The 21,839-nt window shown below is 36.9% G+C and overlaps 1 protein-coding gene across 11 annotated transcripts in view; it reads left to right on the forward strand.

The window, feature by feature from the left end:
• The window catches only part of PKP4 (plakophilin 4), a 269,712-nt gene extending 250,972 nt beyond the window's left edge, over window positions 1–18,740 (forward strand). For 7 of the 11 annotated variants that reach the window (XM_036743248.1, XM_036743249.1, XM_036743258.1 and 4 more), the window contains 7 exons: window positions 3,492–3,642; window positions 7,111–7,306; window positions 10,616–10,700; window positions 10,824–10,941; window positions 13,621–13,749; window positions 15,667–15,740; window positions 17,667–18,740. In XM_036743248.1, the coding sequence (XP_036599143.1) occupies window positions 3,492–3,642; window positions 7,111–7,306; window positions 10,616–10,700; window positions 10,824–10,941; window positions 13,621–13,749; window positions 15,667–15,740; window positions 17,667–17,915 (1,002 nt within the window). In that variant the 3' untranslated portion in view covers window positions 17,916–18,740. The remainder of the gene's footprint in view (window positions 1–3,491; window positions 3,643–7,110; window positions 7,307–10,615; window positions 10,701–10,823; window positions 10,942–13,620; window positions 13,750–15,666; window positions 15,741–17,666) is intronic. The other 4 variants (XM_036743254.1, XM_036743255.1, XM_036743250.1 and 1 more) reach the window with 3 other exon arrangements.
• The last annotated feature ends 3,099 nt before the right edge of the window (window positions 18,741–21,839 follow it).

The following is a 21,839-nucleotide window of genomic DNA, read 5'->3' on the forward strand; positions in this document are numbered from 1 at the left end:
TAGGATTTATTGAGCTTCTACTATATGCCAGGCATTGTGCTGAGTACAGAGGATACAAAGGAAGGCAAAGGACAGTCTCTGTTCTCAAGGAGCTCACGGTTGGGGAGACAACATTCAGCTAGCTATGTAAAAACAACATAAATCCAGGATAAATCGGAGGTAATCTCAAGTGAAAGGTTAAGTTAGAACAGAAAAGACTTCTCATAGAAGGTAGCACTTTAGCTAAGACTTCAAGGAAGCCACAAGGTGGAGATGAAAAGGGAAAGAATTCAGGCATGGAGGACAATCAACGAAAACACTTATGTCAGTAGATGGAGTATCATATACAAGAAACAGCAAGGAGCTAGTTTCTGTTGCAGGATCACACAATACATGGAGGTGATTATGGTGTAAAAAACTTGGAAGGTAGGAAGGGGCCAGGTTATAAAGGGCTTTGGAAGCCACAGTATTTCATGCCTGGAGGTAATAGGGAACTACTGGGGTTTGTTGCTTTGGGGGAGGCAGATGAAATGGTCAGACTTGCATTTTAGGAAGAACACTTTGACAACCGAATGGGGAGAAGCTTGAGGCAGGACAGCCAACGAGCCAGCTATTGCAGTGATCTAAGTGTGGTTTGAGTGGTACAAGTAAGTGTGTCCTCCCCTATGAGCCACAGAGCTATTGCAAGGGATCCGTGTCAATATAATAAATCAGTTTATTTTGAATTTCCCTCCCTGTTCCCACCCTCAGATGAATTAAGAACCTTTCATGTAGAGCAGAGGTAATAAACACGCAGAGCAGACGTGGCCTGCAGTGCTCCAGAGTGCAGCCAGGCTAGTTTAAAATGTAACTAGGAAATATGTAACAAATAAAAACACAGATAACGTTACCTTTTAAAAATAAATCATTATGCAGCCTGCAGGCATCCTTGTGTTTGGTTTAGTGGCCCCTATTTCTATTTGAGTTTTGTACTACTGACTTAGAGTCTCTTCTACAAGGTGTTCCTAAAGTCTGGACGCATAGGAAATGGGGAGTTATTGCTTCAAGTTCATGTGAACCTTGCAAAGCGCATCAACCTTTGCATCGCAAATGATGGAAATCATATTGAAGATGTTATTTGTTAATATGCCAATTAAATAAGATATTATTGAAAATTTCATTCATTTCATTCCTTTAAATAAGCATTTTTGCCTATGCGTCCAGACTTTAGAAACACCTTGTATAAGAAAAAATGTAGGAGGTTCCGGGTATGGTTTATTTCGTTGAGGCAGCTGTTGTATTTGGCAGCTGTGGACAATTATGGTCAAGAGCTGAAGCCAATGTGGTAACTAATCGCCTTTCATTGCTAATGAAAATATCAGTGAAATCCAGTCTTTTGCAGGCTTTGTTTCACCTCCAGCTTCTATTGACCCGAAGTGTGTGGAAACTTTTATTTTTAAATGAATGCCTTTGAAGATGATAATAGTGGTGATAATTAAAATTGATGTAATTTGATTCATATCTACAATTTAATTTGTAGAACTGTTTAGCAGGTAAAAATTAGACAGCAAACAGATTTAAAATGTAAATGTGTTTTGATGACTTTTTAAAATTATTTTACATGGTAAATCAAAAGATTGTATGCACTCCCTTTTTAAAAATCAGATAATCATGAAAACAGATGTTACTGAATCAAAGATTATTGAAGGATACTAGGAGATTGGTGGGACTCAGGAAACCAGTATTTCAAAAGCCTAACCTGTTCTATCTCAGCTTGAAGCAGAAGGTATTTGTTGTATCAAGAGACCAGTTTAATAAGCATTTTAGTACATTGATTTTGCAGTGTGCCAAGACTTTTATTCTGTTGATTTTTTTTTAAAAATCACTAATTCATACATTGAATTTTTAATACTTTGGTAAATTTGAAGAATTTTCATAGGAGCATGGGATTTCAATAGACCTCAATTAGAAATCATATGGTCCAACCCTCCCATTTTGCAGAGGAGAAAACTGAGCTCCACTTGAGTGACAGCCTGAGTTTACAAAGGCCGTACAAGGAGCAGAACCACAATTCACACCCAAGTCTTCTGACTCCCAGGACAGGGATCTACCTGTCCATTACCTCACCTCCTCCACCTCTACCATGGTGTCAGATGTCTTTTGTTCTTATTTTTTAACACTAAACTAAGGTAATTCAGTGTTCGTGGAAGTAAACAATTAATTAAAAGGGTTAAGATTAATATTATTGTAAGGAAAAACAGGGAACCTTATTTCCACACAGCTTAACCACCCTAACAACAGTGCACTGGCCAGCATTACAGTCATCTCATTATCTATGTCTGTTAGCTAGTTTGTACAGATTTAAAAGTCTTTTTTTTAAGTGGACAAATAGTCAAATATCTCTTTCTGTTCTGTTACATGGTTTTTATTTTTATGTTCACTTCCAGATCATTTGGCACACAAACAGAATCAATCTGCATAGTGGCCATAGTATTGCTTAAGAGGGTCTGGCTTTAATAAAATGAAAGCTGCTGGGCTTAGAAATTGCTAAATAATACCAAATTGGAAAGCATTATATACACATGTGATTTTTTTTCCTTTTCTTACCAAAATGTGTATTTATGAGTGAATGAAAAGGTATTAAGCACTTTTTATGTGCCAAGCACTGTGCTAAACACCAGGGATACAAATACAAATACCAGTCCCTGACTTCAAGGAGTTTACATTCATATAGAGAGATAATATACTTAAGGCAGTAGTGACAAATGAATGTCACTTTAGTCTCTCAGGGGTGATGAGTGTGACCAAAAGAGTTCCACATATTCACATATTCCTCCCAAGAGCAGTAGCAGAATTGATTTGATCCCGGTTCCAGAACTGGAGGTTGTGGCAATAAGGAAGTTTATGCAGCTTAGCCTGGGTGATCTAATGACTGTGGAAGAGGGAGTAAAGTGAAACATGGTAGAGGCCTACTTAACATAGTGTTCACATTATTAAAGACAACCTCCTAGCCCACAGCTGTTGTCTTCTGTGGCCTCACAAGCTTTGGGTTTCACCATTCCTTATCTCTGTTAGGCAGTGGAAAACCAAATAGAGTCACAGAGGATACACAAGTTATTGAAAAGATGGCCTCCATTAGTGTGCACTTGCTATTGTCTCTGTTTCTGTCCCTGTACCTGGCATATTGCCTAAGCATTAAGGCACATCATGATGTGTCTCCTTAATCATGTTTAGGTTTATGTAATAAAATAAGTGATGTATAGGTTCCTTCCAGGTTTAATAGTCTAAGAGTCTGTCACTGAATATATTCCTTAGGGATTTATTGGTTTGGTTTTTTTTACCCCTATACAAAAATATTTAAGAAATCATTGTTTGAAATTTCCAGACTTGGAGGCAGTAGTTTTTTTTTTAGTCTTTCTATCTTTTCTACTGTTTTTATTCTTTAGTAACATTACAGATTTAATCTTTTAAACATAAGAGGACTTTTAAAGTTTCTGGTTTGTGCTACTTAAAGGATTTATTTTCTTTAATAGTTTGCTGCATATATTCGAGCTGCTGTCCGAAAAGAAAAAGGTCTTCCAATCCTTGTAGAACTTCTGAGAATGGACAATGATAGAGTCGTGTCTTCTGTGGCAACTGCTTTGAGGAATATGGCATTAGATGTTCGTAACAAGGAGCTTATAGGTATGCTGTGAACCCATTCTTGAATTCATGTGAACCATGTAAGAAAAACATAACCATCAAATTTTTTCTTTTGAGAATAGCTTTTATCAAAACCTAAGCACATTAATTTTTCTTTACCCAGTCCTACCTTAAGTGACCATTCTTTTTTTCAGAATGGCAGAGGTCCCTAGATAAACTTTGATAAGGGAAGACACAACCATTTCATAATATGAGGGAAAAGCTATTCATATTGCTTGAAGCTAAATGTCTTTTTTAAAATCCTACAGTTTTGTTTGTGAATCATGGAACCACTTATATTTGGTTTTTAAAATATTTTTTCTTCAAGCATTATTTTTTTCCCAATTCTTCCACACATAGCATGGTGGGGGGAGGGAGGGAAGCAGAATAAGAAAAGAAAAATAAAACTTTTGTAACAAATAAACATAACCAAGCAAAACAAATTCCCATATTCCCTGTGGCCAGAAATGTGTGTCTCAGTCTGTATAGTCCATCACTTCCCATTCTGGAGCTGGGTAATAGTAACAGTCTTCATCACTGATTCTTTGCAATCACGGAGTTCTTAAATCTTGAAAAATTGTTCCTTTTCCACTTGTTAGAGTATAAATTGTTCTCCTTGGTTTTGCTCACTTCACTCTATATTAATTCACACAAGTCTTTCAAAGTTTCTCTTAAAGTGTCTCTTTGAACATTTCTTACAATATGATAGTGTTCTGTTATATTACTATGCCACCATAATTTGTTTAGCCATTCCCTAATTGATGGGCAACCCTTTAGTTTCTAGTTCTTTGCTAATTAAAAAGGAGCTACTATATAAATACTTCCTTGAATAAAGGACCTTTTCCTCTTTCTTTAATCTCTTTGGGGTATAAGTCTAAGAATGGTGTCTTTGGTTCAAAGCATACACATTTTAGTGGCTTTTGGCCATGATTCCAAATTGCTTTCCAAAATGCCTAGACTTGTTCAGCACTCCACCAACAGTGCTTCGATGTCATTTTCCCATGGCTTCTCCAACCTTTCTCATTTTTCCAATTTGTCAACTTTGCCCATCTAATGGGTATGACATGGATCCTCAGAGTTGCTTTAGTTTGCTTTTCTCTTAGTGATTTGGAGAATTTCTTCATATGGCTGTAGATAGTGGTCCTTTGACCATTTATCAATTAGAGACTCACCATATTTTAAGACAGAAGCCTTATAACCTTCTAGAATAAAAATTTTCTAAGATTTTTTTCCCTTGAAATCCACCTTACATTTGTGAATCTCTTTTACCACTGTGCACATTGGTCATAATGGTGCCATTGTAACCAGGTTCTAAGTAGAGCTATTTATAAACTTCAAAATTATAAGTTGATAATCGATCAGGAAAAGTGTTATTTTTTAAAATACCTAAATTAATATGCTCTTAATGTATTATTGTCGTCATGTAGCAATATGTTGAGCCAAATTTTTCTCTATAGAGATAAAGCTTTCTCCATACCCACACTGCTACAAAATCTAGCATGTACTGAGTTGCAGTTTGAGAATTATCATATTACCAGCTTCTGGACTCCTTTGTGAGGAATTTCTTGTGTCTCTAAGGTGTATTTATAAAAATGACAAAGCAAATCTGTATGTACTGAAATTCTTTACCGAAGAGACGGCCCAAGGACATACATGGACCCACTTGAATGTGACCCACAGACATGAGGCTCTTTCCACACTTTTCCTATTAATGTTGTCTTTGAGTTTTTCCTCAAACCTTTTCAGTTCATCCTCCATGTTCCAACCATAGCAAATTGTAGAGGGAGTCCTTAGTTCACTAGGTTTTTGGCAGCCCATGGGTTATTGAATCGGGCAAGAAGTAACAACATAATATTCTGACAGATAATAATTACTTGCTGAATATTTGCTGAGAACCAATAGTACATTAGGCATCTTCTAAAACATAAAATTAGATGCTATCCCTACCACCTGGACTCAATTATTTTTAGGTACTGCCTTGCCTTCCGCTCATCCAGCATTAGCTGTGACATGAAAGATGGAGAAGGGGAGAATGCAGCAGTACTAAAGTGTTTATGTTCATAGTTAGACATTCTAACCCAGGCACAATGATAATAATGGTAGATCCCATGAATCACTGTAAATACACAGTAAATCCTTTACAACCAAGTCATGTTGAAATATCATTGTATGATATGTTGTGCAAAATTCAGCTGCAGTTTCTCACATTTTGTCTTCTCTATTTCATCACAGAATTCATGCCGATGATCTTTTTTTTTTTTAGTAAACTGAATTTATCTGCTTGTTTTAAAATACTTAAAATCATTACTTTTCCTATTAATGTTGTCTTTGAGTTTTTCCTCTGATATATATCAAATTATGCACACGTATAGTTAATGTCTCTTTGTGTGTCTTTCCCATCTGTTGCTCACCATGGTATATAAACAGATGCTTAATAAAAACTCCATTTAGTAGCCATTCATTTATTAGTTCAGAAGAAAATAAGAAAATATTTACTTGAGCTTTACTTAATTTCCTTTTTCTATAGTGCAGTTATTACTGTTTATGAGCTAGTAATTGAAAACTTTAAAAGTTGAGATATAATCTGTTAGAAGGAAGAGAGATGAATAGAATATCTATGAGACCCCTCCTCTGTTCCTATTCTACTCCCTCCCCCCAAGTTTCCCAAAATAGAAAATAGAAAGCTTTATTACTATTGCTGCTATATCCTGTGAGGGAATATTGCCATAATTTTAATTATATGTTTTCTGTTTTGTATTTGAATTGTCTTTATTAAAATTGCTATTGACAAATGGGTTCATATACCCCTAATTAAAATTTAAACATTCCTGTTCACGTGTAAAATTATCTACACAGGTATAATAAAATGACATTTCCTGAACAAAATAATCAGTTATCCAGTAAGTATGAACTAAATACCAGTTACATGCCGGGAACTGGGCTAGACTGAGGAGAGAAAGACCACAATGAAATAGTCCTTGTCCTCAGTGTGCTTATATCCTGTTAATAGCGGCGGTAAAGGATTATATGGCACCTTAACTTGGCCCATTTTTGAAGAGTAAGATTTCAAAAGCTTCCTGAACAATTCATGGCAGTTTTTTTTCTTCAAAATACAAAAATTCAGATAAGAATCAAATTTCCTGTATTCTTTTCACTTTTTTCTACCTGATTTAAAATAGTTCAGCTAAAGGAACTTTGACTGTTATACCTTAGTCTGTTCACTTATTTGTCTTTCCTTTCATTGACATAGGGCCACATAAATTCCAAGTGATTGTTTAATGTCGAAATTAAGGAAATACTGAAGATTGCAATAACTATTTAGAACAATTGTCATTTTCCATTTAGCTATGAAATTTGCCTTTGTCTTTTTTGCTTTTGGAATTTATCTCTTGTGATACATACCATATACCATCAGAATCTTGCAGTAGCTAGTACATTTCATAAATGAATTTAATTTTTGTAATTTGGCAGGTAAATATGCTATGCGAGACCTGGTAAATCGTCTGCCAGGAGGCAATGGTCCAAGCATCTTGTCTGATGAGACCATGGCAGCAATCTGCTGTGCTCTGCATGAGGTCACCAGTAAAAACATGGAGAATGCCAAAGCCCTGGCTGACACTGGAGGGATCGAGAAACTAGTGAACATAACCAAAGGGAGAGGGGACAGGCAAGTGTTCTGTCATGAGGAACCACCACTGTGAGATTCTGTTCCTCTCATCACTTTATGAGAAAGGATCTTCATAAAGAATGAATTTCCTCCAGAAAAGGATTTATTTCTCTATTCCTTACAAGCTGATAAACTTACAGAGTTTCCCACAGCTGCAACCTGTTTTGTTGGTAGAGCAGTTATCTGGCATGTATTCCTTTATCTGTTTTTATTTTATTACAACACCTGCCACTCTCTTGTCCTTGCCACCATTTCTAAAGTGCCGTGTTCCTGTATGGTAGCATACTGTAGAGCCATTGCTTGAACCTCCTAGGATAATAATCATAACCTTAAAATAGAATATTAAGGCTAACCTACATTAGAATTTATCCACTGTTCACTTGTCCCTTTTTCCAGGATCTGCAACTGGCTATAATAAAGAAATAATATCTTTTCCCTCAGAATTCCACTTTCAACTGCATAATATAGCATTAAAACAGTTCTCTTAGTCAATGTTGATCATATAACACCTAGAAGCACCCTTTCTTGGTTTGTATAGTACCTCTTTGCTCCAAGATAAAATCCAATTGAGAAAGTAACAAAGAGGGATATTAGAAAATCAGTAGCACAAGGAATATTTTGGAAAGTGCTGTGGCAATGATCAAGGCTATAAAGTTGCCTTAGACTACTCATTGAGCTTAGCCCACTTAATCAGTGGAATTCCCCAAAGAAATGTCAGGTTGCGAAGGCTAGGCATCTCCTACACCATAATGATAAATGAGCCTCTCAAAACAGCAGGATAACTGTCACCCTGAAATAGGTAGCATCCTAAAACATGCCAACTTATTCTAAATAAGCCTACTCTGCCTAACATCAAAACATCATGGTGGCATTAGTGCAAGCCCCAACCTGGGGGCCACATAACAAATCAAGACCCCCTTTGTTGGAGAGTGCAAATAGACTTTAGTATTTGGACTAATCAAAACATGATGCTTGGCAAGTCTGAAGTGACACCAATAATTACAAGGGATACCCACCCATCTTCTTGCCATCTTCCCCTTCGCCACCCCCTTGAGATTCTAAAGCAAGAGTAGTCAAGTGCAAAATGTTGTTACAGTTCAACTAAGTCTGAGGAATTGGGCCAAGAGGAAGTGTAAAATTATTAGCAATATGAAGAATCCAAAGGAGCCCCCATCCAAGAGCCCGCCATGAACACAGAGGGACATGTACAAGAGTAAATCATACTCATCGTTGGCCAGGTGTGAAACCCTGGAAATGCTAGGGCAAGGGATAAAGGAAGTTGTGACAAGCATGGACTAGATATGACCTTTATAGTCTATTTTTTAAAAAAAAACCTTAAGCTTTTAAAGTCCAAGTTTGGAAAATTCAGAAGTTTTCTGCTATATGTAAAGTAACATGATTCATATGGAACTAAGTGGTCCCTTTACCTCTGATCCTAAACTTATAAAATTCTTGCTTGATGAGGTCGTTTGTAGAAGTTTCAGTAAAGATAATAATAACTAAGATTTGTATAGCGCTTACACTGTGCTAGATGCTGTGCTAAATGCTTAAGAACTGTTGTATCATTTGATCCTCACAACAACCCTGGGAGGTAAGTGCTATTACTATCCCCATTTTACAGATGAGGAAACTGAGGCAAAGTGGCTTGCCCAGGTTCACACAGCTAGTAAGTGTCTGTGGCTGGGTTTGCACTCAGGAGTGTCCGTGGCTCTAGGCCTGGCATTCTGCCCACTGTGTCACTCACTGATAAGAACATTCCCAGTATTGATAAGAAAATTATTATGGCTCTACCACCTAAATTCAGATTTAATTATTTTGTGGCTATCCCATCAACTTTGCCCTTAAAGAAGGGGAATGAGGTCTGTTGTTACAGTGAAACTAAGGTCAGAAGTAGAAAAAGTAGCCTAAATAATGTGACAGAAAGTCCTTCATCAAAAAGTACCACACCCCCCCCACACCCCCAATGGTTTGTCTGGTGTACCTGGAATTTATCATATTTGTTTTTGTTACTCAAAATATAAATTAAATCATTGTAAAACAACTAATCCTAATTAAGTCACTAATTTAGTTTGATTTAATGGGATTTTATCATTTTTTTGTAAGGATGATTGAGCAACTCTAGACCATGGGATGGGGGAATTCCAAAATTTTCCTACTTCACAATGCTGCCATGACCCAGACCTGAATAAGCTTTTTAGGATGTCTCTTCAGTATACACTGAAATAAAAAATAGAAGGAGAACTACTGCTTATTCATTTCTCACCTTATGGCTCCATTTTGTAACTAGGAACAGGTATGGGAATTTGACCAAAATGGTAGGAAAAGGAATTAGACTTGTTCTGCTTGGTTCCTCAAAGGAAAAGTCAGAAGTAATGGGGAAAACATGCCACATCCACTATAGGCTTGATGTTAGGAAAAATATCCTAAAAATAAGAGCTAGGCAAAAGGGAAACAGGGTGCCTCAGGAGCAGGTGAGTTACCGGTATCAGAGGTTTCCAAACAGAAGTTTGAATGACCAGTTATATTGTAGTAAAGGACATGGATTTTTTTGGACATAGATTAGGCTACATGGCCTCTGAAGTTCTTTCTAACTCTAAAATTCTCTTATTCTCCAACAAAATCAAGTGGCTATATCTAAAGTCAAATTTTGTATATTAAAATGAGTTCTCAAAAAAATTTGCATACTCGAGATTGACTTTCTGAGTCCTCAGTTTGTGATTTCTTCTGAATTCCCAAGTAGCTATTGCCCAAACTGTCAGTTTTCCTAGATATTAGTCCTTCATGTACCTTTCTTCCATCACTAGAAAGCTAACCATAGAGCTAGTGAAGCATTAGCACCCATGACACACTCATTAAATGCTAGGAAATGAAGACCAAATTCATTTTATCTTCAGAGCTCATATGGCCTCCAGACCACTCTTCCTTAGACACCCAGGATGTAGGAGGTAGGTAGTAGTTAATGGCAAAGGGAAAGTTAAGATCTAGAAAAGTTGTGTGACTGATACCCAAGGGAACACTTCTACATTGGTTAACCCATGTTCTGCAGACTTCAGTCTTGCTGTGAAAAGCTAGTCACTTTGTGTGTTCACTTCTGAGTTTCCTCCTCCTCCCAAAACTTGAATGTGACCAATTCCCAAACATTAGATTGATTTGATGATTTTTCTAAAGAACTTTTGTGAGCTGGAGTTCTTAGAAGGGTGACCCCCTGTCCATTTGTTTGTGAACTGAATCCTGTCATGTGGAGTCTGATATTTTGCTGTTCAGACAGAAAAGGACCTGAATTCATTACCGTAACTCTCTTCTACATAGATCATCCCTGAAAGTGGTGAAAGCAGCAGCCCAGGTATTGAACACATTATGGCAATATCGGGACCTACGGAGCATTTATAAAAAGGTAAAGTACAAAGATAGCTGTGGCATAATTAGCATTCATTTGAAAACACTTTCCTGATAAATTAGTACAACAAAATATCATGATTCAATGTAAAAGATTTTTTTTTCTCTTTTAACCCCACAGGATGGGTGGAATCAAAATCATTTTATTACACCTGTATCAACATTAGAGCGCGAGAGATTCAAATCACACCCTTCCCTCTCAACTACCAACCAACAGATGTCACCTATCATTCAATCAGGTCAGTAGGGAAACGGGCTCTTGGGAATATATTCATTTCTCTCTCCTGCCTTTTTTTCCTTTGGCTAGAGAAGACTATATATGCCTACTTTAGAACCTATCATTCCCAGTCCTTGAACAGAAGACTTTACTAACTCCACTAATCTTCATTTGTCTCTACTAATTGTGTAGGTCTCCTCTTCTCATCCTTTAAAGCAGCCATTCTTAACCTGGGGTCCACAAACATGGTGGTGGTTGGGGGAAAGGGGAGAATGGGGAGTAAAATATTTATTGTGCATGTATGGTTTTAAAGGAGTTATCCCATCTAATTATAAAAAATACAAATATAACAACAGACTGGAGAAAGAAGCTAGGCCCCTATATTCTCTCCAATTGATGGAAAATACAATAATTACCCTTTAGAAAGAAACAATGCTGTTCTCTAGTTGTCTCTCTCTGTTGCAAGGGAGAGTAATTATAATCTTTCTGTCCAATTTTTCCTCACCTTTTCCAAAGCCAGGAGCCTTAACTAGGTAATAAGAGGTTTTAAAATTTACATTTTAATATATTAGTGATCTGTTTATTTGATTTCATGTATTTTAAAGCGTTCTTCTGAGAAGGGGTTCATATGCTTCACCAGCCTGCTAAGGGGGTCTGTGTTAAGAAGCCCTGCTTTTTAGTAAGGATCCTGTAGGCTGTTGAGCTGTCTACTGTATTTTAGGTTGGAATTGCCTGATAAGTGATCCTTTGCTTTTCTTAATATGTAAACCCTTGTAATAAAAAAAAAAGGGTCCAATCCTCTCCCTGAAAGAACAATAGACATGGTAGTTATACTTCAATCCAAGAAGGCTTCAGCTTGTCAGGTTCGGGTGTCACAGGGACAGATAGATGCCCAATAATTCTAGCAATATGAGTTGGAAACTCTCTCTTATTCCTTCTTTCTGGTAGGTCTTTTAACCACAGAGAGAGAAGCAAGTCCATTTTAAGACCAACAGAAAAGCATGGGAAATGACTATTAAACCAACAAATGAGTTTGATAAATGTAATTCTTAACTTTTAAAAAAGGTGACAGTAGTAGATTTTTTGCGCTCTATTTGGCTTTAAATCAGTTTAATCCGAATTAGCATCCGTTGTACTTAGACGGTCCATAGCAGCATAGCTTATTTCTCATGTGTACAAATGTGACTAAAAAAGGAGAATATATGAGATTAGTGGCTCTTATCACATAATCTGCTATCTCTTTTTATATTGAGAAATCTTTTGAAGTCATTTATGTCCAGACTTACACATGCCTTAATTTTTTTTAAATTGTGCTTAGCTCCTTTAAGGAAACCCCTGACTATTTTACACCTCCTTCTTGAGCTCCCAAATTTAGCCTAAGGCAACTTTGCTTTCTCAGAAGGCTCAGCCTTCTTTAGGGAATAAGGATGCTAGAAATAGCTGTAAGAGAACTGTTAGGTGAGATGCCAGGAGGCATTTGTGTTTGTTCAGGCACCTAGTAAGACATGCATACAAATAATTCTAATACTGCACATAATATCAAAATAAAATATGTTTTGATTTCCATATTTATCATTCTTTGGTAATTCAATACTAGAGCAGTTTCTTACTTTCATTTCTTAATCTTGCTTATGGGACTGATTATAGGTTAGCAGGCACTTTCCCTGTGCTGGTACCATCTTAGTGAAGCCAATGATTAGGAATTTGGCGTTGCCAATGGCATGCTTATGTGCAGTGAATACAGATCCACTCCATGTGAATTGAAGTTTTGCTCCTAATTATGTTCATTTTCCTCTGGTAGAACAAATATTTATGTTAGTCATATCCAAACAAATACAATTCACTGTAAACTTAATGTTTCCAGGGATTATGGGGCATCACTGTCAAAGATTACCATTGGCCATGTTAGCAAATAATTAATTATAGTTACACCAAAAGCAAGGTAAGTTTAAAAATGGAGAAAAAAAGACTTGTGTAAAAGTTTCCCATTCAGATTTGAATTATTCCCTCTGACTCTGGAAAGAATAAAAAGGGTGTAGATAGGTACTTTTTCCTATCATTAAATATTTTAACCTTTATTATAGTAGGCTTCTAAATCTTTTTAAAGAGTAGATCTTCTCATTTTCATTGGGCCTCTTAATTAGCCCAGACTATTAGGTTTTGTAGAACTTAGAGTGGAGTGCACCTTAAATCATCCTAAAATCCCAGTGCTTCTCACTATAACCATGCCATCTCGTAATGGAGGATATGTTTGGAATAATTAGAAAGCAGGCATACTATACCTTTCCTTTATGCAGAAATTCAATAAATATGTTTCAGTGACTTAAGTTTTTATAAGCAACTGAAACAAGTTAATAAAATAGCAAATACAACTCTTGAGTGGCTAATATATTCTTATTTACCTAATTATAACAGAGAAGCTTATTAAAGATGATATGAAGTACTGGCTCTACTAGCAGACTGTCTGCCCAAGCTCTAAGGTAGTTCCATATGGGGCTTAGTTGTATTTTGCTTCTTGACTTGTTAAATGCTTGACTTCTCTTGCATTTCACAGCAACTTTCAGGTCTGATTTTATTATCAAGCTGCTGGGTTATTTCTAATCACTGACCTTTATTTTTCCTGGAAGGGTTTTATTGAGACACTAACAATCTTCTTCCTTTCCTTCTCTCTTTCTTCCTCTTTTTTCCCCCCTCTCTTCAGTTGGCAGCACATCTTCATCACCAGCACTGTTAGGAATTAGAGAACCTCGCTCTGAGTATGATAGGACACAGCCATCTATGCAGTATTACAATAGCCAAGGTGATGTCATACATAAAGGCATATATGCTGGTAAGATACCAGTTAGGTGTATGATGCACTACTTTGCAATGCTGTGTATTTCCAAACATATACTCCGTGTGGGAAGCTATAATATGAGTTATTTGAAAAGTCATTCACTCCTGTATTGAGATATTCCCCCAACAGCAACCAAGAGATGATCAATTCCATTTGCATCTGCTACTCCCCACTTTCCTGGCTATTACCTGGTCCTTTTGTGATTTTAAGCTAAAACGGACTAATTTAGTAAAATTCAGGGCCATCATTGGCTGCAAAAGGATTTTGTGTAAGTAAAAAGAGACATGTATCTAGATGGGAAATGAGTTATAACTACTCTGTGGTACAGTTACTTACGTTTCTACTCTTTTCCCCTTTTTATGGTCACTTTATTTCTTTTTACTGCATGTATCAAAACTCTGCTTTCTTTATGACTTTTCTTTAGCTTATATCTTAGAGTGGCAAAGCTCCAAAATTCATGACTAAGAAAGAGAAGGATGTGTATCTTTGCAAAGAACAGACTCAGAAAATAGTCAAATGTATCTCCCGTGAGACTGATATGTTTAAATGGATAAAATGCTATTCTGTTAAATTAATGTTTTCATGCCTGATATAGAAAGTTTTGCATAGAATTTATTTGAGGATCTGGCCTTGAATAGTTATGAAGATTTCAAATTTTCCACACTTTTGACTGTCTTGCAAATTACAATCTAGAGCTTTCAAATAAAGCAGTGAGCCACAAAAGGGGGAAAGGGGGAAGGGACACTTCATGTTCAAAAAGCCTATTTATTAAAAAGAAAGAAATAAAAGCTGGCGGCAGCTTAACTACTGCTGGGGGAGTAATCTCACTCGGTCTGTTGTCTTTTAAATTGTGATTTCGCACAACTGTTTACTAATCATGTATTGTTACTATGGCAATTAATAGCTACATAACATTGCAGTTGCTATATTTCAAACATAAAGCTCTTTCCAAGGAAATGCACATTAAAAACCTGTATTTGTTATTTGAGATTTGCTGCAGCTTGCTTTGTTTTAAAGATCCTTTCCAGCTTGCAAACCCTTCTAATTTTTCTATTTGTATCTTCTTTTACTTGCATCAATAAACTAATTTGTCCCAGGTATGTTTTATTTTTCCTCATTTTGTTTTGAACCTATATTAGCATTAAAAATAGAGTAAAGAGAGCTAATTACAGTATCAAAACTCTTCTCGTGGACCCTCCCAGGAACAAATCCCTAATTTGCCTGTTTCTTGTGACTGTAAACAGGCATTTGGACTTGCAGGAAGAATATCATGTGTATATTTATGTCTTGTAAATTAACCCCTTTGAACTCGTGTTAATCCTCTCTCTTAACTGGGGTATTAGCTCAAACTGATATTTTGGAGGCGTTCAGCTTGGCATATTATATTTCTCTTCCTTTCCTTAGTGATTTAGCTTAGAAACCTTAGAAAGACAAATGTTGCTCCTATTTCCAGCTTGAGCTGTCCTTCTCTAGCCCAAGGGGCAAAGCCTCAGCCCAAGAACCCAACAAGTGAGATCCTTCACATGAAGCTGCCTATGTTTACAAAGATTGAATCACACCTCAACCAATGGGCTGAATTGTTGTTCACACTGCTCAGCAGTTAAGGAGAAAGCTTTCTGATAAATTCTGCATTGTCGCAGCTTCCATTACAATTTTATCACAAAAGTATACATGAGGCATGTGTTTGCTGTAATCATTTTTCTTTGATGGTTCAGAAGAGAATGGAGGCCAAGTTAAGTCTCTGATTCCAAAATGCTGACTTTGGTAAGCCTGAAAGGGCTACAGAGAAGAGCAAGTCTTATCCAGGCTTAAACTCAGGACATCATTGGCCATAGTGTAGTCAAACTGCAAAGGCTAATGGATCTAAGTGATGAAGCACTAGTTTTAACTTCATAAAATATTTTCTTACAGGCTCCAGCAAACCTTCACCAATTTACATCAGTTCCTATTCCTCACCAGCAAGAGAACAAAATAGACGGCTACAGGTGAATTTGCAATCTCATTTTAAAAGAATGCTGATAGCAGGGATCAACAAAACATAATAAAAATCTTTGCGCTAAGCTAACACCACTGAGTAGAATCCCTTTCACTTGATATCAGCTGCTTGAGCAAATTTCTTTTCCGAAGCATTCTCAGATCCTTGAGTCTGGGAATTGATGCTATTAACAGTACCACACAGATGATGGAAAGCAACCACTCATTGCTTTTCTAATCCATTCTGAGAAGTCTTCAAACATACTGGAGATTCATTAATACTGTGATAGCCTTTCCCTGCCCATTTTTCATCTAAGCTTGAAAGTCTTTTCCTTCCTCCTCTATGTGGGGGAGAGTTAGGGGCCACATCCTTCTCTGACCTCACTGTTCACCTCTATGAAAGCACTCTCCTCCTCTGCAGTGGACTCTTCTACAGCTTTTCTGGCTAATGGGTGTATGGGACGTATTGAGTCCTGGCTGCTCTGGGTTAGTTACTGAAGCCAAGATTGAGTTAGTCTGCCAAAGTAGGAACTGAAGGACATTCATCAGCTCAGCTCTCTCTCCTTTCGTGATGTGTTGTTTTTCCTTCTGTCTCTGAGGCCAATCTTGTAAACAACTTGAGGTTTTTCTTGAGCCATTGAAGAATTATTCTGTAACCCACCAGAGTTTTAAGGAATTAAAATGTTGAAAGTACCTGAAGAAGTCATCTAATTCATCTTGTCACCCTCCAGTACAATTTAAGCAAAAACAATACCCCTCCCCCCAAAAAGAGAATGTGATTTAAAACCTCCAGATAAGAAAGTTCCACACTTTCTCTCATTTCACAACTTTCTCCACCAAAGAAGGTTTTTTCATCTGCCCCGAGCCAAGCATACCATAGTTCCTGGGGGTGGGGGTGAAGGGTATTGTGGGGTTTTTTTAAAGGACTGTAAGAATCATATCTCTAACAAGCTGAAAAGGAAGAGTTTAGATATAATTTTCTCTGTAATATTGGAGATTTAATTCTATGTTGTGGTATTGATATCATATATTGTGATTTAAGCATTGCAAAGAAACAAGAAATTGACATAGTGATGAGACAATGGAAGTATTTGAACCATCAAGCCTAATTTTGTTTTTTTAAACCATTTTAAGAAAAAAAATTAGAATGATTATGTTTAAAATGCTAAAAGGTAGCATGATATGCACTGTCATTGTCATGTACTTTCTCCTGACCAGGTGTAGTGTTTGCCTTTTAAATATGTGTGTTAGTATCATGCCTTTTCCTTTCTATCCATATTTACCCCTTAATCTTATTCCTCTCTTAACTAAAGATTGCCTCTGCTTCTATAATTCTTACTCAAAGCAGAATTTCAAAAGCCTCTATTCACCAAAATGAGCAAGGCAGAGAACTTGTCTCTTTTAGAACTGGGGGAATCGAAATAATATCATAGCCTCTAAGTACAATTCTGAAAATTGACTTTGAAAGAGATTGTACAACTAAATCTTATTGTCTAAGGTACATGCCCTTCCACCACTACCTCAACAAAAAAAAAAAAGTTAAATAATTATTTCCATATGATCTTGTACCAAAACAGATAATTGGTCGGCAAAGTCCTGGTCAATCAGAATAAATGTACAAAATCTTAACCCTCTTTTTCATTGTATAGGCATCCAGATACAGAGTACCTGGTATCTTGGGCTTCTCATAACCCCTTGATTCTATTTCTGTGTGAAGTCAGTTTACTCACCTGTAGGTTTAAAGCTGGAGGGGGCTTAGGGTTTACAAAAAGGTTTAAGGTCTTCTAATAAATGTACTGGGTTCTCCAAGACTTTTTTTTTTCAACCTAAGTCCATGAATTACTGTCCTAGACATTTAAAAAAGGAACACACATGTTTTTCCTTAAATTCACATTTCAAAAGATTACTTTTATTTATTTTTTTCATTTTGTCAACAGCATCCACAGCTGTATTATAGTCAAGATGACTCCAACAGAAAGAACTTTGATGCATACAGATTGTATTTGCAGTCTCCTCATAGCTATGAAGACCCTTATTTTGACGATCGAGTTCACTTTCCAGCTTCTACTGATTACACAACACAGTATGGACTGAAATCAACAACAAATTATGTAGACTTTTATTCCACTAGACGACCTTCTTATAGAGCAGAACAGTACCCAGGGTCACCAGACTCGTGGGTGTAGCATCAAGAAGCTCAGTAGAGGAACTCTTTTCTTCCTAACCTTGTTTCAGTTGAGATGGAGAGATGTTTGCTGACTGGATGGTGAAACATGCAAGTGAAATGGAAGGAACAAGGGAAGAGGTGTTTTTTTTTTCCTTTGAGGAATTATCGGGAAAGCGAGGAAAGCATTGGAAGAGAACTTTATAGCTCTGCTTAGGTTTTAGATCTAATTACTTGTAGTTCCTGTAGTGTGGTGAAGGTGTGGGCAATGTGATGAAAGGTTTGCGAAATGGGTAAAATGAGTTGGGAGAATGTGTAGATCAAATCAAATTACAGATGATTTTTATGTGAATAAAGTCATGTTCTGATAGTTTGTACAGAAAAAAAAATAAAATGGATGCCCTTCTTGTTTTCTTGCTATTACTAAATGTCAAGATTGTATGCTATTATGTCTTGTAAATTTCTTTTGTTGGTGTAAATATGGAAATGCCACATTGGTTAAAAGTGCCATCATTTGTAATGCAGTGTGTCATTTTAAAAGAGATTTCAAAAGCTAACAATTAAAAAACAAATGGGAGACCCAAGAAACTATTACCAATTTTAAAAATACCATTTTTCTTTGTTTTTAAAATGAATAGTGTAATTTGGAAGCACAAAGTCCAGTCCAGTATAGCAATGCCGTTCCCATTCCCTGCCTCTTTCATAGGACACTTCACTGCCATTTTCTATGCACATGGAAGAAAAATAAATGTGGAAGTTTCATCCATGGAAAAATGTTCCCTGCTCATTTTTATTTTCTGTATGTAATACGGAGAAACAAATTTAATAAATGTGAAATCTAATTGCATGTTGTAAGCAGCTTAAATATATTAAACTATTTTGACTTTTTCTTAGTTTTATCCAGTTAAACATTTTCATGCCTGGTTGACAACATCAAAGAATAATGCCTCACTATATTTTCTAGCTTAATGCCTTTTCTCCCTGAAAAACTATTATGAATTTCATGTACTCTGAAGTTTTATCATGTTATAGTTTGACTAATTGTGTCGTAAGCAAACTACCTCCTCTCTCTCTCTCCCCCACCCCAGCCCCCAAGAAACTAGATCTAGCAATTTGGCTTCGATCACTTGATATAGATTCTACTTAGCTAATTTGTAACAAAGTACAATAGTCATATGAGAAAGGTATCTAGCAATTTCCCCTTTTGTACTAGTGAATCTTGAAGCCCCAAAACTCCAGATCATTTTAATGAGTGGTTTTATCTAATGTGCCTTTGTTGGAATTCCTCAAGAAAAGGTTGAATGGAAGAATGCCATGAAGTAGGGAGGCTTATCTCCAAAGACTCAGAACAATGGCTCCCATAACTTGAAGCCATATACTGTTCACTGCTTCCTTCCTTTATGTTAGTGGTATAGGAGAGGTAGGACCAGGCCTGATCTCAGGAGTAGAGCCTACTTTGTTACCTTGGGAGCCCTGCCACCAAATTCAGTCAACCACAATTTCTAGATTTTTATATGGATAATTTGTACCCCAGAAACTCCACAAGCAAATTATGGAAGTGTATTGTTTAATCATAGATAATACAGATGTATACATATTTCATGACTATGCCTATAAAGAAACCTAAAGGAAAAACACTTTTCCAAGAAATCATTCTAAGCATACGAAGGAACTCTGCCTGATCTTTGTCACTTAAGGAATATAAATTAAAACTTTAATTCATTGAGATTTAGTCATGACCAACGGGGGTCGGGGGAAGCAGAGCAGTCATTCATACCTGAAAGTGCCTTCCTGAGGTAGTAAGCCTTTGGAACTTTGCATCAAAGAACTGAAGTGAAATGAAAATATTAATTTCATTAGAAAAGAGTTGCCAATTCCCAAATGCTCTTGAAAAATGTAAACATAAACCTACTTTCCTGAGCCATTTTTTTATAAGTATTATCTCAGAGTTCAGAAAGCCCCTTCCAGAAGCTAACCATGAGTATTTATGCTGTGTAATATTATTGCTTAATCACTGAGCAGCCTTTGATTTTCATCAAATGAACATTTTTTGTCTCTGGGTGAAAACTGAATTCCATTGCTTGGGAGAATAGAAAACAAAGGATCCCACCTATCCCTGGACCTAGTTCTATTTGATTAAATCACTCTTGTCTTTTAGTGACCTCTCCTCGTGGACCCAATTTCTTCACTATGAAAGGCTAGCACTGGAAAAACTATACCTGTCTCAGGTTGTACAGGGTCCTTGTCACAGTCACAGCCCTAACGACCAAGGTCTCCAGATGCCCCAGTTTTATTAGCAGGGGAAACAGTGATCTTCCAGAAGCAATAATAGACTACGAATAAGGTATCTCAAATTGAACTTTTTTCCACAATCAGCAAATTCGACTCAAACATTAAGCACCTATGTGCTTGAGGATAAGGATGAAAAATAACCCAGTACCCCTCCACCACCCCCCCATCAAGAAACTTACAGTTTAGTAAAAAGTATATAGGACTTGTGTATTAAGAGCTATGATACAAGGGAGCTATCACTTTCAGCCAGGGGAATCAAGTAAGATTTCTTAAAGGAGATGACACCAGAGCTGGGCCTTTAAGGGGCAGAAAAGTCACAACAGGCAGAACTATGGAGCAAGTCAGTGTCCCTTAATGGATAGTTTATGCAGATTAGTGGAGGGTGGTAGGCACTGGACGAGATCTGTTTTGCTGGAACGAAGAGTGCATTGGATAGGTAGGTTGGAGCTTTAAATGTCAGACAGGCGTCTTTATCTCTTGGCAGTAAGCCACTGTAGGTGTCCAAGCAAGAGAATGACAGTATCAGCAGGAGGAGATTGAGGCTCTTGCAATGCCTGCACAAGCTCGAAGCGGAAGACTTTGCATCTCCGCTGATTTTTGTGCTTGAAAGTTGACGATAGGTTTTATGAGCAAGAAAATGGTCGTGCATGTTAATGAAACCGGTAATCCAAGGTGATGTAGAAATTTCATTTTAACCAGCTGTTTCTCCTTCCAAACGCTACCTATTGCAAGGAAATGACCAAGATTAGAGAACTGAATTTCACCTTCCTTTCCTTCTCACGTATTTGAGACAGTGGTAATGAGTAGGCCTAACCTCTCACCAGCTACCGAGGAAGGGAAGTGGAATCTACTTGAGGGCAAAGACTTCTTTTTTGCCTTCCTAACCCCAACACAGTGTGGCCAACCAAGAAGAAAAATGGGAAGAAAAAAAAACTGCAAAATGACTAGGTAAAGCAAAAACTAGATAATTTGAATGAGTCAACTGCTTTTCTGAGATATAAGAATAAATGAATTTTGTTCATTAAAGGTGGAGTTATTCGTCTTTCCCTACAGCAATCTCAGTGACTTGGGGAATTGCGTTTTTGAAGAGAAATGTGAGCTGGGACTCATGTACCAGGCTATTCAGTTACTTAGCCAGAGCTACTTTTCTATATAAGCCACAGTACATATCACATCATTTGAAAGCTGTTAAAGAATGAAGCCAAAATCGTAACTTTTTTCCTCATTAGCCTCAAACTCACTCTGTGAGCAAGTATTACCTCACTACTTTTGGTTTATAAGAAGTAAGATTTTTTAAAGTTATTATCAGAAGGATATGAGCCCTTTTTTTGGCCATTTTAATGGCATCGGGTGTGTCCCCCTTTGCTCAATTGCTGCTCATGTCAGACACTTCCCTAAAGCGTTACTTCTTAAAGTAGTCAGTAATGAGACTTTAAAGCCCACAGGCCGCTAAATCCAGCCAGGGAATAAATTCCTACAGTGTCGTATTGCAACCTCATTATGGCGTATCTTAAAAAGCTGGATTCTACCGATCCTGACATGTTAGAGCCCTTGGTGGGAATAACAGGAAATAAAGGCTTGGGTTTGTTGTTGGTTTTTTTTTTAATTTGTTAAACTGATTCATTAAAAAATAAGTAACCCCTTCATGGCTTAC

This window comes from Trichosurus vulpecula, chromosome 2 (genome assembly GCF_011100635.1).
Source record: "Trichosurus vulpecula isolate mTriVul1 chromosome 2, mTriVul1.pri, whole genome shotgun sequence".
NCBI lineage: Eukaryota > Metazoa > Chordata > Mammalia > Diprotodontia > Phalangeridae > Trichosurus > Trichosurus vulpecula.